General features: G+C 34.0%; 1 protein-coding gene across 4 annotated transcripts in view; it reads right to left on the bottom strand.

Moving 5' to 3' along the window:
* Positions 1-1,706: 1,706 nt before the first annotated feature.
* The window catches only part of LOC121235934 (cyclic nucleotide-gated ion channel 1-like), a 45,826-nt gene continuing 31,919 nt past the window's right edge, over positions 1,707-15,613 (bottom strand). Inside the window, exons 1-9 of one of the 4 annotated variants that reach the window (XM_041132389.1) lie at positions 6,633-7,091; positions 5,961-6,073; positions 5,258-5,861; positions 4,418-4,618; positions 3,990-4,324; positions 3,531-3,642; positions 2,899-3,135; positions 2,420-2,814; positions 1,707-2,169 (exon numbers count right to left, since the gene is read on the bottom strand). In XM_041132389.1, the coding sequence (XP_040988323.1) occupies positions 1,860-2,169; positions 2,420-2,814; positions 2,899-3,135; positions 3,531-3,642; positions 3,990-4,324; positions 4,418-4,618; positions 5,258-5,861; positions 5,961-5,989 (2,223 nt within the window). In that variant the 5' untranslated portion in view covers positions 5,990-6,073; positions 6,633-7,091 and the 3' untranslated portion in view covers positions 1,707-1,859. Of the gene's footprint in view, positions 2,170-2,419; positions 2,815-2,898; positions 3,136-3,530; positions 3,643-3,989; positions 4,325-4,417; positions 4,619-5,257; positions 5,862-5,960; positions 6,074-6,632; positions 7,092-15,613 lie in introns of those variants that run through there. The other 3 variants (XM_041132396.1, XM_041132381.1, XM_041132403.1) reach the window with 3 other exon arrangements.

Genomic DNA, 15,613 nt, shown 5'->3' with positions numbered 1-15,613 from the left:
GATGAGGCATCAGCTGTACAGATGAGCTCAATGCCCTCACTGATCATGAGGTGAGGGAGTTGGTTGTTGGTCCAGATGCTCCTCTGTATGATGAGATGAAGAGCATCAAGCATGTAGATCTATCTGCTTTCTTCAAGATCATGAACTTGATCATCGTTAACAATATTGATCTTCGGTTGCACAAGACAGATGCTGGCATGAATCGAGCGAAGTTTATGATACACATCACTCGTGGCATTCCTATCGACCTAGTGAGTTATATATTCGATAGGATTCGATCAGAGGCCTGATACATTACAACAGATATATTGCATTCGGGATCCTGATCACCCCATTTTTGGTACATTTGGGGTCTTGTCAAATATTGCCGAGTGTGTCTTGGAGCCGATGAGACCGATAAACAACTCCACCCTGTCACGAAGCACGAGACACTTGAGACTTCGTCTTTGTGGTCCTATTCCAGACTCGGTTGATACTCAGAGAGATGGACACCTAGGAGATCTAGGACTATCGGCCGATGAGATATCCATGCAGGCTTAGGCATCATGCACAGCTACTCGTAAGGAGATGAGTGATATAGTGCGTGCAGAGATCAGCAAATTGACATTAGCGATGATCGATGTAGTGTGTACGAAATTTGTACTGCCATGTCTGACTTAGGTACAGAGATTAATGCTATCATCTCTCACTTATGTACAAAGATTGATGCCATGTCTATGACTCAGGTCACGATTAATACTCGAGTGATACAGCTAGAGACATGCCTAATTGCAGTCGAGGATGTGTGCAGAGAGTTGAGATTTTAGTAGTTTCTACTTTTTATTTACATTTTTTTTGTTTTTGGTATGGACAATATTTGGTGTTTCGTGAATTTAATTTAATTATGAAATAATTAATTATTATTATTATTTTATCTTTTCTAAATTAATTGTTGATTTCTATTATTCCTATTATATAATTGGTAACTTTTATAAAAATTAATATTTATCCATAATTAAGTAAGGTATTTTGTTACCATCAATAATTGTAAAAATTCTGTAACCATTCGAACAAAATATGTCACGTTCGAATATTTCTAATCTCCGTTCGAATACTTTATTTTACGTTCGAATATTGAAAACTTATTAGTTTGAATGGTATAATAATCTGTTCGAATGATAAGTTAATATCCCGCTAAATTTTTTTATTTAACCCGCCAATTTCTCGTTCGATCATATATAATATGTGTTCGAATATTGATTATCTTTGGCGTTCGAACGTACTGTATATTGTTTGAACGATAAGTCAATGTCCCGCTAAATTTATTGACTTAACCCGCTAATTTCCCGTTCAATCATATATAATATCGGTCCAAACATTGATTAACCTTGGCGTTCAAACGTTATTATATATTGTTCGAACGGTAAGTCAATGTTCCGCTAAATTTTGTCACTTAACGTGCCAAATTATCGTTCAATAATATATAATTTCCGTTCAAATGTTTATTTATTTTGTTCTAGCGTTTTTTGTGGATGTTCGAACATTTACTTTATTAGGGACAAAATTCTTCGTCCCTACATATACTTGTCGAACACGTTTGAACGGTAAACACCTCCTGTCGTTTTTTAGGATCGAAATTTGAATTTCGTCCCTAGATCTCCTTTTTTGGGACAATTTTCTTTTGTCCCAAACAAAAATCGTCCCAAAATCAAATTTTTGTTATAGTGTGATGAAAACATGGCTCTAAAATATAAAGATGGGAATTTGCTTAGTACATGTTACACACCACATCCTACATACAGAAAACGCTTGTACATGAACAATGTTTGTGAAAACTAAACTTGCGTGATAATCACTTGAAACGCCATATATACTACTAATTAATGACCTTCAGCACTGAAATCTGGCACAACAGGCTTCGGTGGTAGTAGCTGTAGCACTCTTTGTGGCGCTCTGGTACTGGTGCGTCCACCCTTTGGTCGTCGCAAGGCTCGAAGTAAACGGGCAGCAAACATTGATGCATAAATAGTTGCACCAAGACTTGCCGAGGTCCCAGCTTCATTTGCCAAAGCAAATTGCAGTCTATTTTCAGCATCACGCAAAGCTTTGTCATGGTTTTTCTTAGAGTAGCGGCGCCAAGCTGATTGGATAAAACAGGCCGCCCATGTTCTCCATTGTTGGGAGTAGAACCTGAGAGTGATTTTTGCATACTTAAGTATATCAAGGATCATTTGCGCAGGTGAGGAAGATTATCAGAGTTCAAATAGCGATTATTGTACTCTTTATTAAACGCTTCAAGAATATTTGTGTTAAGTTATTATAAATAATTCTTTGTGACAATGATAATGCAACAAAGCAAGAAAAAACCATCATCTTTGTCTGTTTTGGCAGCGATTTAATAATTATGCAAAAAGTTAATAGGCATAGCTTAAAGCCTTACTTGAAAGTGTGCTGCAACTCCTTGCTGTGAAGTTTCCGAAACTGAGAAGCCACAGTCTTCAAATCCTCGGCCATTAGAGCAAAGGCTTGAACCTCTGCTTTTGCCACCACTGTTCTTGTTGAAAGGGGGAATGTGGTCGACGACTGGACATATAGGGCCCAAGTAAGAAGCTCTTCTCCACAAAAGTCACCGGCTTTAAGCTCAGCAGTGTTGAAAAAACCAGTTATTCCACCATTGGTAGTGAAAGTGGCTAGGTTTCCTCGCATGATAAAGAGCATCTCGTCCACTGGATCCCCTTCACGAACAATGTAGCTGTCTTGCGTGTAAAGTACTGGCTTGAGACGATCAAACAGCGGATCCCACAGTTGTTGATCCATCTTTTCGAACATGGGCACCTTAAAGATAAAATTAACTCAATGAACACCTTAGCTAAAAAAAAGGACAAAATGATGCACAAAAACAATCAAGGTAAGAATTACCTTCATAAGAAGATCAAGGCAAAGATGGCGCTTTATGTCCCTTCTAAGATCCTTGGGAAGGTTACGGATGAGATTCTCTTCCTCCACACCTCTTGTTTCTAGCCACTTGTACTGTTCATATCGTCTAACCCGCTCCCTTAATTCGTTAGGGAGCATACGTTGGGACATCCACTGTTCGGCATCAGTCTTCCTCACTCTCATTTCTTCTACTCTCACTGTTGTGGATTGCAGATATTTCTATGACAGCACAAGAAACATGATATCACCTTAGTCCATTCTAGAACTATGAGTACTGTTCTGCAAATAGGTTTTTAGTTGAAGTTGAATGGATAGAATTAGAAAGAACAGACGCATATCATCATGTTTTCCTTGGCAACATAGCAGCTAGAAGGCTAAAATAGAATACAAGAACTGTTGATTGAAGATGGCTGGAGTATATATACAAATTATAATTAAGCATGTAATTTATATTGATGAATTAGCGGAGAATCTGATTCTGTATAAAACGATTAGTTGGAAGGTTTAGTTAGATGTGGTGTACATGGATTGACAAATTTATAAGTGCATGAAAATGTTCTCTTAATGCTACAACAATAGATTGGCAAGAGAATCCATGAGGACCAAAGTATTACCTGCATATTGCCTATAAGTAATGAGAATAAGACCAACCCAGCAATGGCTATGGAAACAGCAAAGACTATCTCCCAGAAATATGTACTTGTATCCAAGTTTTGGCCAAGAGAACTGAAAGAAAAGGAAGGGTACAAGTTAAAAATGACTTACTGTAAGTTAACAAGCTTTGCATGGAACATACTAAAAAAAGCTTTAATAAGAAATTTTTTGTGGCGGCCACCCTCACTGTGAGGTCAGTATCTCTTATCCGAATTCGAGAGTACGTATTAAATGAGATATGGATAAACATATGCAATGGATCCTATAGTATTGATTGAGTATTAATGCTAGCTCACCGAAAAATCCATACTGACAATAACAAATGCTGTAAGGCCCCTCTCTTTCACTTGAGGCCTAGCTTCAGTTCAAAAAATTAGAACTCGACGAGATATTTTTCCTAGGATTTATATATTACTAACCTCAGACTACGCAAACCCCACCAGAAGCAGTAAGACACTTTCTTTCTTATATTTGATTCGGCCACCACTTCAGACTTCAAAACTTTAGTAAATATTCCATAGTCGAACGGATCAGTAGGTGAGTTTTCCTTCTGATCATCTTGTTCAACAATACGACAAGCATTTGTAATATTTTCGAAATGTTGGGAGAAATTTGGGAAACGGTCATGATGTGGATCATCGTCCGTGCAGTTATAAACCATTGGACCTTTACAACCTGTAATGTTCCTGCACATATTTCTCCAGCAAGCATCCTGTCGTTCTATGCCAAACAAGTACCAAAAGGCTCCAACTACCTGGTACATACATTGTTCGTTAAACAATCTTGGATTAATAGGTTGAAGAATTTGAACCCCCCCAAAAAAAAAAAAAAGGGTTACGTAATTTACATGACTAGCTAGCATGTAGAGGAAAAGATTATAAGCAGCTCCAGCCCATGCTGTCTCAGTCAGAATGCCAGAGGTCCTAGTTACTTCTACGTATAGTGGGTAGATCCGCAAAAGCCTCGGCACATATTGGGAGAAGATTACTGCCTTCAACATTTCCTTCAACAATAGCACTCCCCTTTTCGGTGCCAAAAATACTACCACCTGCAACACGTCAAAATTGTAACTTGAACCTTAGAGAGAGAGAGAGAGTACTACTCCAACACGTCAAAGTTGTAACACGTCAAGAGTACTTCCACCTGCAACACGTCAAAAAGTACTACTCTAACACGTCAAAGTTGGAAGCTATTTCTGGAAAAATTTGATACCTGACCTGGTAGTCTGATGCCAATTTAAAAGGAAAAATTTTTAAACTTTACTTATTCTTTTTTAATATTTTGAAAAATATATTACAATGCATCAAATTCTATATAGGCACATAAGACTCATCCTACTTGATCATCATTAAGTTACTCTTAAAAAATAAAAAAATAACTTTTAACAAATTGAAAGACACTTTTGAAAAACCGAAAAGTCTTATTCATAGAATGTACAAAAGTGTTCCTACGTTGGATTTGTTTAAACTTCCAACAACATCAATAGTGTGATATATAGGTGTGTTGATAATTCAGATTTGTTAATAATTCAGCTTACAAACAAAACAAATACACGACTTGAGTTTTTCTTTTCCGAGTTTTTTATGATTGGTTTCATAATAAGCGATGTATTTATGCAGAGACTTGTAAAAAGTAACAGAGCTATCTTAGTAATAAACCAGATTACAGGTACTTGAGATTGATATACCTGTGGGCACGGAAGGATTGCCAGAATGTCGATAATGAAGTATGTGGACAAATATCTTTTTGCGATTGCCATAGGATCATCAATCAACTCTCCCCTTCCAAACACATGACGAGAAGAAGGTGGGATAATCCCAGTTCGAAACTGAAAGTATATATGAATTGCATAAAAAGCATCTGTGACTGAACGAAGAACAGAAGCAATAATCGCCAAAGTTTTGTCCGAGCCACACTCTAAGCATTTCTTCTCCTCATTCACCTTCAAAACTGGGGTGTAAAAGAAGAGTGGGTCCAATGCCACTGATATCACACAAGAAATCACAAATATTTTGTTCCATGTTTGAAGAAATTGATCCTGAGGATCAAGGATTTTAGTCTTCTTAGGACCTGAGTGATCTTTTCGTGGCTGACCATCTACATGAGAAGGGATGCTTATTGGGTTGTTTTCCAAACTATTAATTGTCTCAGATCCTCTCCCAAATCCTCTCCAAAAACTCTCAAAAAATCTGTCAAATGTAGCTCTAGAACTGCTTCTTGAATATTTTCGATCGTTCATGGAATGTTGATGCTCAAAACTGGAAGATTTCTCTGAACTCCAACTTTGAAACCTGGAAGATAGAATTTTAAGTGTCAAATTCCAAACCAGAGGAAACTGAGCAAATAAATGGAGACTGTTGGGGGAAGTACTCGGGCTTGAACAAACTAACCTTACAAAATTATTTCGCTTGGAATCCATTCCTGCGGTCAATTAGAACTCCAATAGAAAGAGCCCAACTCGTGATTTTGACACTCTTCAGTTAAAGATATCAAAAACTAGGCCCTGCAGAAGTTGAAGTTCAGATTCCATATTCTCTACAATGGAATCACAGAATGTCCCATGCTACGTAATGTGAAAAGCCAAACAATATGAGAAAGAAATGTGACTTTTTTAGCAATTTATGACTATTATTTATTACTTTTCCGATCAGGGGCTAGTCAACTCTGAAGTCAAGAGACAACTTTAAATGCTTAACACGATTTGATCACTTATTAATAATAATAATAATTATTATTTTTTATTATTTTATTATTAATTTTTACTTATTATTTATTAGTATTCAATATTATTATTTATTATTATTATTTGTACAATATATGAAAATACTCACTGCCCATAACTTAATCCCCTTTTTACCGTCAGCAGTAAAAATTAATTGGAATTCTGGACTTTGGTAATTTAGAGACAGCACGATAAATGACCAAAATGTAAAGCAAGTTTCTCAACTGGAGTAGTGGTCATAAAAAGACAAGAAGAAAATAAAAAACCGATATAACCTGATCTGTTTGGTTGCAGAGAAAAAAAGAAAATTAGATATAATTGTCTTTTACTGGTACCTCACCTTTCGTCGTCTAAACGAACAACTACTCCCAGCCTGACTCGCGCTACGCTATTTTGATATTTCTGTTTCAGCAGAGTCTGTGCCGGCAGTCCCCATATATATCGCCTAACTTCTCTCGCCTCGAATGCTCCGTCCGTTTGTTTGCACTCAAATATCAAATATCAACTTTCTGTTTGTTTGCCGAGTAGAGTGAAAGGAAATAAGAGAAGAAGAAAAAATTTATACTGTTATCTACTAATTTTGTCGGCGCTTCAGAAAGAAAAAAAAAAAATAGAACAAAAAATAAAAGCCAAAGCCAAACATATCTACCAAGCGAAACTGGTTAAGCAGACTCAATATCAGTGTAAAGGGTTTTGTTCTCTGGGGTTATTATTCTTTTATTTTATTTTCTAACCGTTTCTTATCTACCAAACAAAAACTGAAACAGAGTGAACGAAAATGCATAGAACTGAGCATATTTGGAGTTCCTTACAATATCTGTGTTGCTTTCATGGATGCTGTGAAACAACAAGAATGGTCTTCAGTATTTGAAGAAGGAGTTCCGTGAAGAAAAGAAGGCAGAGAGCTCGGAAGAAAGTTCGTGCGAGCGATGACTCTGAAGTCAGCCACCAAAGTGAGCCTCCATGAACTTATTGAGTTCTGTAGCTTTGTGGTGGCACCCTCCTGCTTCTACTTTGTCCGAATCTCAGAAGCCACGTCGGTACTTTTAACTCATCGTAAATTTTTTAATTTTTAAAATAATAATAATATTAAAAAATAATATTTTATAATATTTTTTCATTTTAACTCAAATCAATTTAATATACTAATAGAATCTAATTATTATTCGTTACTTTTATAAATTAATTTATTTTAAATATAAGATTCTTAGTTAATTACCCACGTGGATGTGACTTTACTTTCTAGTCTTCTTTTCTTTATTCTTTTATGATTAAAAGTAGATACAACCTTATAATATATAAATTCTGTACATTATTTTTTGAAAAAGTGTAATCTATAATTAAAAAAAATAAAATTTTCATATAATTTTTAGATTTATTAATATTTTTAAAAAAAAAAAAGTACGTAGAATTTATATACTAGTATAAATATGATTTTTTTAATTGACTATTTTAGGTCTTGTTTAGATACACAGATAGGATGAAATTAAAATTATAAATTGAATAAAATATTGTTAGAATATAACTTTATATATAACTCTATCTCTTTTTATATAATGCAGGAATATTTTTTTATTTTATTTTTATAAGTACAAACAGAAGATATACAATTGAATTACAAATCAGTAAATATGAAGTAAGGGTTTGTTCATTAGTCCGAAGGAAAAATAAAATCACGGGTCTTCGATAAAGTTCATTTGTTGATATAATTAAATGTGCATATAATTAAGAACAAAATTACGTTTGTCACTATCAAAATAAAAAATAATTTTGATGTAATTAGCAAATTGTTCAAAAATTCAACTTATTTAACCCACAACTTGATTATTGTTAAAAATTATGCACTAAAAAAATTCCGATTAGGCTATGGTGAGATAGTCTTTTTTTTTTTTCCCTAACCAAAAAATATTATAGATATATATAATATTGATAGGATACAAGATTCAAAAGAGTGAGAGGGCTCAACATTTATCCAAAACCAGCAAATCCAACACAAGGAAAAAAAAAAAAGTTATAGTGCCAATGACTTGACTCCACCCATTTCCCAAAAGGGAAGCCGCATGAAGCAATTTTGATATAATTTGAAAATTAGATTGTAATAATATGATTGGAATCCGCTTGAAACGGTTTTCATACAATTTGATAAACGTATTATAATACTACGACTGGAAGCCACAATGAAGTGTTTTGTGCTACATTTGTTTGGATTGGCTGAATGAGACTTTCACTATCCCTTTTTCACGATTTTTGGTTAGAGGAAGTGAAAATATAGGAAGATAGCAAATAAGAGATACGTCGAATCGCCGACAGATGGGTGTCAGTGACTGTGGAGGTGCATGGAGGCTATGTGCCATACTACGAGAGTGGAGGTTGGTCTGATCTAAAGAATCCGAGGTCGTAGACCCTAAAAATAACGCACGTGGCGACAGCAGACTCTCTTTGGTGCGGTGGCACGTGGATCAAGATTTTTTTTTTTGCAATTTTTTTTTTATCACTATTGAAATTTAGATACTTTAGATATGGAGTGAGTTCATATTTCTATTTCTCGAAACTTTTTACTCAATTGGTGTATGTATACATTTATTTTCTCTTAAGAAAAAATCGATTTGTTTACATTTTCAGAAAACTATATAGAGAAACTAAATAACAGCCTCATCTTAAAAGATAAAATAATTTTCTAAAAAATGCTTAAATATAATTTTTTAATATAATTTTGTTTTAAAATTTGAAAAAGTTATATTATTTTTTGTGTTTTGTGTAAAAGTATAGAAAGTTATAATAATTAAGTAATAATTTGATAAAAAATAAAAAATAAAAAATATTATATATTTAAATAATATTCTTAAAAAAATTATAAAAATATTTAAAATAATATCATCTCACTTCTCAAATACAAATATATCTTATCTAGAATGGCAATTTCAGTTAATACTTACCACGTGTTTTTATATGCACTAGTCACTTCATGAATACAAGTGGGACTTTGGTGACTTTTACTAAAAGCAAAAGATCAAAAGTTTCGTCGTTTGATTGTTATCATAAAATGGATCCACGTATGATTGGACCCATTAATTAGGTAAATGAAAAGTCTTCTTCATATGATTAATTAACCATTTATATTTTAAATTTACATCTTTAATAATTTTTATCCTAATTTTAAAAAGAAATAGAAACATAAATGTTGAGCTGTGCAAAATTTATTGATCATTTAAAAATATTTTAAAAAATTCATTCGAGCAACTATAAATTATGTATAACATATATTATGCATCTATTTCTCTAACAATTTATATCTTAAATTTTGGATAAATTTTTTAAATCCTTGCAATAATATTAAGTGGATTGCGTCATAGATTATACCATACAATTTATTTCTTTAACATGACACCATAATGTAATACCATGTGATTTGTTAAAAAAATTAAAAAAATATATATTCAAAATAATATGGCGCCCAAAAATATAACAATACGAAGATTAAAATCGTAGATTCACTCTACTCTTTTATATTTGTATTTTAATTTTTTTTAAATCTTTTTTAATAAGTCATGTGGCACCATCATGGAGAGAAAATGAATAATATAAATTAGCGGATATGGCGTGGTGGATCATGATTTTTTATCTATAAAGTTAGCATTTAATTTTTTATATTGTTCTTTTTATACAAAGGCATACTTTAACATCAATAATTCTCTAAACTGTAACCATCTTCTGGCCCCCACAGAACTTTAAAGCTTTATACAGATGTATTTTGAGATAAGAATATGTTTTTCTACCTCATACTGTTAAACTTTATGGAAACGGAGAGCAATGATTCATTGAATGTTGTTGGTTAAAATAAAGGCAGCAGGTAGGTCTATCTATATATGTAGTGTCTTCCAGCTTTGATCATCTGTCTACTTTAATCCAGAAAGCAACAAAACTAGCAATAGTGAGAAGAAGAAGAAAGAACTTTATCTAAAAAATAATAATTAAAAAAAAAACTATTAGAATTAACTTACGTAAAAGAAGAATAAAAAAAACTATTAGACCGAACGAGAGGGGCCCTTTACCCTCAGATTTTGATTTATTATTTTTTTAAAAGAAATAGCATAAATGCTTTTATTATAATGGTTATAAGTGTCCAGTTGACTCTTGACCTCGATGCAGAATAAGGATTACTATAGTTGTTAGCTAAACAACGGAACTTAAAAATTGAGATGGAGAAAAGTGTAAACAGAAAGAGTACTTAGAGTTTCTTTATAAAAATCGAATGTATCTTTTGAAACCCATAAGCCGGACTAAAATAATTAAGGTAAAAAGATAAAGTTTCAATTATGACCAAATAATAAAATACGAAATATATTAGGTATCTCGCTACAATCTAGTCGAAATCTAGAATAAAATTGTTGCTAAAAATAAGCATTACCATAAACAAAATTGATGAAAAATAGAAAAATAACTTAAAATGATTTTTTTTTGGGGAGGGGGGGGGACGGACTGATTTTGGGCTCAAAACAAGACCACTAGGCATAGCATGATGGCCATTACATGGGTGTCGAAGAGAGCTTTTTGAATTGGGGTCATATGCACGATTCTGACACCTGTAGCTAAAGTTATAGCCAAAATACTAACTGTGCGCGATATGCCCCATTTCCTTCCACAATCGAAAAATGCTGACATTTTCTCACCCAACTGAGGAATGCTGACCATTCCTCTCCAAAACAAGAAATCTTCATCTTTTCTCGCCAGTTTTGCACTGTCTACCTTCTTGAAGTAGTCCAGTACTATTTAAGTCAAATCTATCAATTGAGCATCATTGGACTTTAATTCGCTTACATCATTCCTTAACAATGTATATATGAAGAGTTGTTACAAAATTTAGTATAAGAATTGATCACTCATAGAAGATATTAATCAATTTAGTTTAAAGGTAAATATATTAAGAAAAAAAAATTATATGTTTTTTTATTTTCTTTAATTTATACTTTTTCCAGCACTAAATGGATATATGTTTATTTTGATATACTAATTTAATCATAAATCTTGATATATTTCAAAGTACATACTTTGAATGATAGAAGTTCTATCTCCGTGTTTTGATATGGCTGCGAGTAGGGATGTAAAAAAGAACCGGTGAACCAGTAAACCGGACTAGACCGAACCGAACCGGTGGATTTGGTCCGATACCAAGTTTGGTTCGGTCCGATTTTGATTTTTCTTTTTCTAAAACCATACCGAACCGAACTAGTTCATATATATATTATAATTTTTTATATTTTTTATAATTTTTATATATAATTTATAATTATATATAAAATAGTTTTATATTATATGATAAATTACAAATTAATATAATATTAATTTTTAAAATCTTATATCACTATAGTCTATTGTTTTAATAGTTATACTAACACTATATCACTATATATTATAATATATCATTATAGTCTATAATACAATTATAATATATATTATAATATACTACAATGTATTATTACTATAGTATTATATACTATAATATACTATTATATATATATTATATAATATATAATATAGTATATTAAAATCGAAAAGTCGGACCGAACCGGACCAGAACCGGTAAAATCAAAAGTACTGGTTTATGGGGTAACTTGTGCAAAATCGGTTCTCGAAAATACAAAATCAGTACATACCGATTCGGTCTCAAATTTTATCTAAAACCGGATCAAATCAGACCGGTTACATCCCTAGCCGTAAGATACTTGAATTAATTTTCTGGATTACAATGAACACAAGGGGACAATTTGAAGTTGTACTTATCTTATTAAGATGATTTGCATATTGTTCTTTGGTAAGATATCCACAAAACGGCAAGTATTTGCAAGTTGTTTTGTTCTTATTGAGACAATTTGCAAGTTTTTTTTAATGATGTAATGTATATATTACATCTCACTTATATCTCATTAACTCATTATATTAATGTGGTAATATCCATTAATTATTAAATCAACAATTACTTAAAAAAAAATTCAAACATAAATGGATATTAATACCATATCACCGCATAGTATTTTTCGTTCTAATAAATATTGCACAATACTTCAGAGAAAATTCGGTGTTTGCAAACTAGGTTGAGATAATCTTCCATAAATGGTTGAATGGTTCAAAAAGGAAAGCAAAGAGTCAAGAAATGCCCATGAATTAATTAGCCCTTCAAGCTACAGATTTGGGTTAGGTCTATGATATATTTTCAAATGACGAGAAGACAATATTTATATACCATATGTTAGGTACTTTTATGCTCTTACTTTTGGGTAGTGGTAGAAATTGCAAAAAAGTCATCTGAACTATTTATTTATTTTATAAAAAACATACTTTACTCGTGATAATGCTATGTAAAAGAGATTGAATACATGAAGGGATTTCCTCCTGTCCTTGATACCTAAGGCATTATTACCCAAGTCATGGGCCACTATGTTAATAGTCCTCATTATTGTATGCTTAATAGACCATGAGTGAAAAGAATGCCAAAGTCGATCTTGTATATGAAATAAGCATTCCCGGATTAGAGTCGATCTCTACAGAAGTATTGAGGCCTTGGATTACTTGCAAAGCATCACCTTTTAAAATTATGTTCTTGTATCACAGGTCTTTGCAAAATAGAGTGGCTTGAAGGACTGCAAAAGCTTCTGCTAGTAGAGGGTCAGGGAATAAATCCCTTTTCATTCTCATTGTTGCCAAGACAGTATCCTCCTAGTCACTAATGATAACACCTATTCCCAACTTATACTGAACCTTGTCCAAAGCTACATCCCAATTTAATTTAAACTGGCCTTGTGGTGGAGCCTCCCAACTTCCATTTAGATCCATGACATTAGAAGACCTGCTATTGGCATGTCGAATCCGTTTGAGGTATTCAAATAGTAATTTTAATTGTTGGACAAGAGTATTATGATGAGTGAAGTTGTCCTTGAAAACAAAATCATTTATTCTTTAAAAAATCTTCCAATATGCGACAACAAACTCGAGAATTTCTTCCTCATCTAAGATTCCAAACAAAGCCTCTATTGTATCTTTGAAAGTCTGAATCTAGAATCCACACTTTTGGATTTTGTTTGCACATTTTCCCCACACATATCGACCTAAGGGACATTCCCAAAGGGCATGCTCTGTTCTTTCAGGTTCTTGCTTGCAAATTGGGCATAAAGAGGTATCAACAACTGTCCTCCTCAACAAGTTAGATTGGTTGAAAGGCATTGAGACAAGCTCTCCATAGGAATGTTTTGTTCACATTTGGAATGGCCAGGTGCCATATATTTTTCCAAGTATCCTTCTGATTTAAGCAAGCTGATGATTGGCCTAAGTCCCTTTCTTGCAATTCTCCTTTGAGGTGGTAAGCACTCTTGACATTAAAATCTATTGTTGTGGTGCACCTCCAAATCAACTTATCAGGTCTGCTATAAGGACTAATAGGAATAGATTGGTCATGACAGCTTCTTCCTTTGAGAAAATGGCATATACTAGTGAGTGCTTCCTTATTTAGATAATGTAACAATTGCTTGGGAAGCTTGAAGATACCCATTCAGTAAGTGGGAACGGCTTGGACAACTGATTTGAGTAATATTTCCTTGTCTGCTTGTGCCAGAAATCTTAGCTTCTAGTTTCTCAATCTATCTTTCACCTTATCAAGAACACCTCTAAAAGAGTGAGCACTTAATCTCCCCACAAGAGCTGGAAGGTCCATGTATTTTTCATAGGAGTCTATGGCTCTTATTCCTGCTATGCTAGTAATGATATCCATTCTTCCTTCATTGGTATTCTTACTAAAAAGCATGGAAGTCTTCTCTTTCTTTAGTCTTTGATCCGAGTTTTTTCATATGAGGCCAGTAACGTGAAAAGCTTGCTTCACTCCAAAGAATTTGCCTTGCAATAAAGCAAGCTGTCATCTGCAAAAATAAGTAATTTATGTGGATTTGACCTTTGTCTAGGGAGAGACCAGTGATCAAGCCAGATGCTTCAGCTTTATTGGGAAGGTTACAACTGCTTCAGTACAAAAGATGAAGAGGTAGGGTGAAAGTGGATCACCCTACCTAATCCCCCTAGTTGGACTGAATTTTTTTTTTTTTTTATGAAACACCATTAATAAGAAGTGAGTATGAAACCGAGGATACACATTTCAAGGTAAGATCAATCCACCTTTGAGCAAATCTCAATTTTTGCATGATAGATCTAAGGAATCCCCATTCAATTTCATCATAAACTTTGTTCATGTCAAGTTTAAGAGCCATGAAACCTTCATTTTCTTTTTTCCTATTCCTCATCGTATGTAGGGATTCAAATGCCACAATTACATAGTCGGTTATGAGTTTGCCAGGCACAAAAGTTTTCTGGGTAGGATAAATAATATTAGGGAGTATGATCTTTAATTTGTTGGTCATCACCTTTACAATTATTTTGTAGAAAACATTGCAAAGGCAGATAGGCCTGAACTCAGTAACCTGGGTAGGTGATTTGATCTTTGATATGAGTGCTATGTGAGTGTTATTCAACCTTTCAGACCATTTACCTTCATTGAGAACCTCTAACACTGCATCACTTACAGTTGATCCCACTATGTCCCAATGATCCTGGTAGAAGGTAGTAGGAAATCCATCAGGTCTAGGGGAACCTAAAGGATTCGTATTAAAGATTTCCTTCTTGACATCTAAGGTAGTGAAATTTTTAATAAGAGTGGAGTTCATGTCTTCAATCACTGTTATTCCACAGATAAAAGGCATTCCTTAATACCTACTAGTCTAGAAGTGGAAAATAGCTCAAGATCTTTTGTTTCCTGGCCTGCTCCATTGATGATCCTATTGATGGTATTAGTTTTCCTCCTTTGGCTAGCACACTTGTGAAAGAACTTTGTGTTCCTATCACCATCCTTCAACCATGCTTGTTTCGCCCTTTGTTTCCATTTGGTGTTTTCTACTTCAAGAGGGGAATCAACCACTTTTTGTAGATCCTTTAAATGGCCTTGCAACATGTGCTGGAGGCAAGGTAGCTCCTTGTTCTCCACCAAGTGTACTGTGCATGGCTCATGCATGCTTCACGTTCCACATGCGCGGCACATGCGTGTTAGTGCCAAAGTCCCGATGGAGTTATATTGGGACGTTTGGGCTACGCCCGTGCTGGGTATTTTAAAACCATGCAGCGTTGTATAACTTTGGCCACGTGGGTGATCGTGCAATGTGCGGCTTGATGAGTCCTGTGCAGGTGGAGAGCTCCTTATAGGTGAAGAGCTCAGTGTAGGGGGAGAGCCCGACGTAGTTGGAGAGCTCAGTGTAGGGTGAGAGCTCAATACAGGTGGAGAGCTTGGTG

Source organism: Juglans microcarpa x Juglans regia, chromosome 1D, assembly GCF_004785595.1.
Source record: "Juglans microcarpa x Juglans regia isolate MS1-56 chromosome 1D, Jm3101_v1.0, whole genome shotgun sequence".
In the NCBI taxonomy this organism is placed as follows: Eukaryota; Viridiplantae; Streptophyta; class Magnoliopsida; order Fagales; family Juglandaceae; genus Juglans; species Juglans microcarpa x Juglans regia.
Note: the sequence above shows the minus strand (reverse complement) of the source record. Positions and strands in the feature narration are given on the sequence as shown.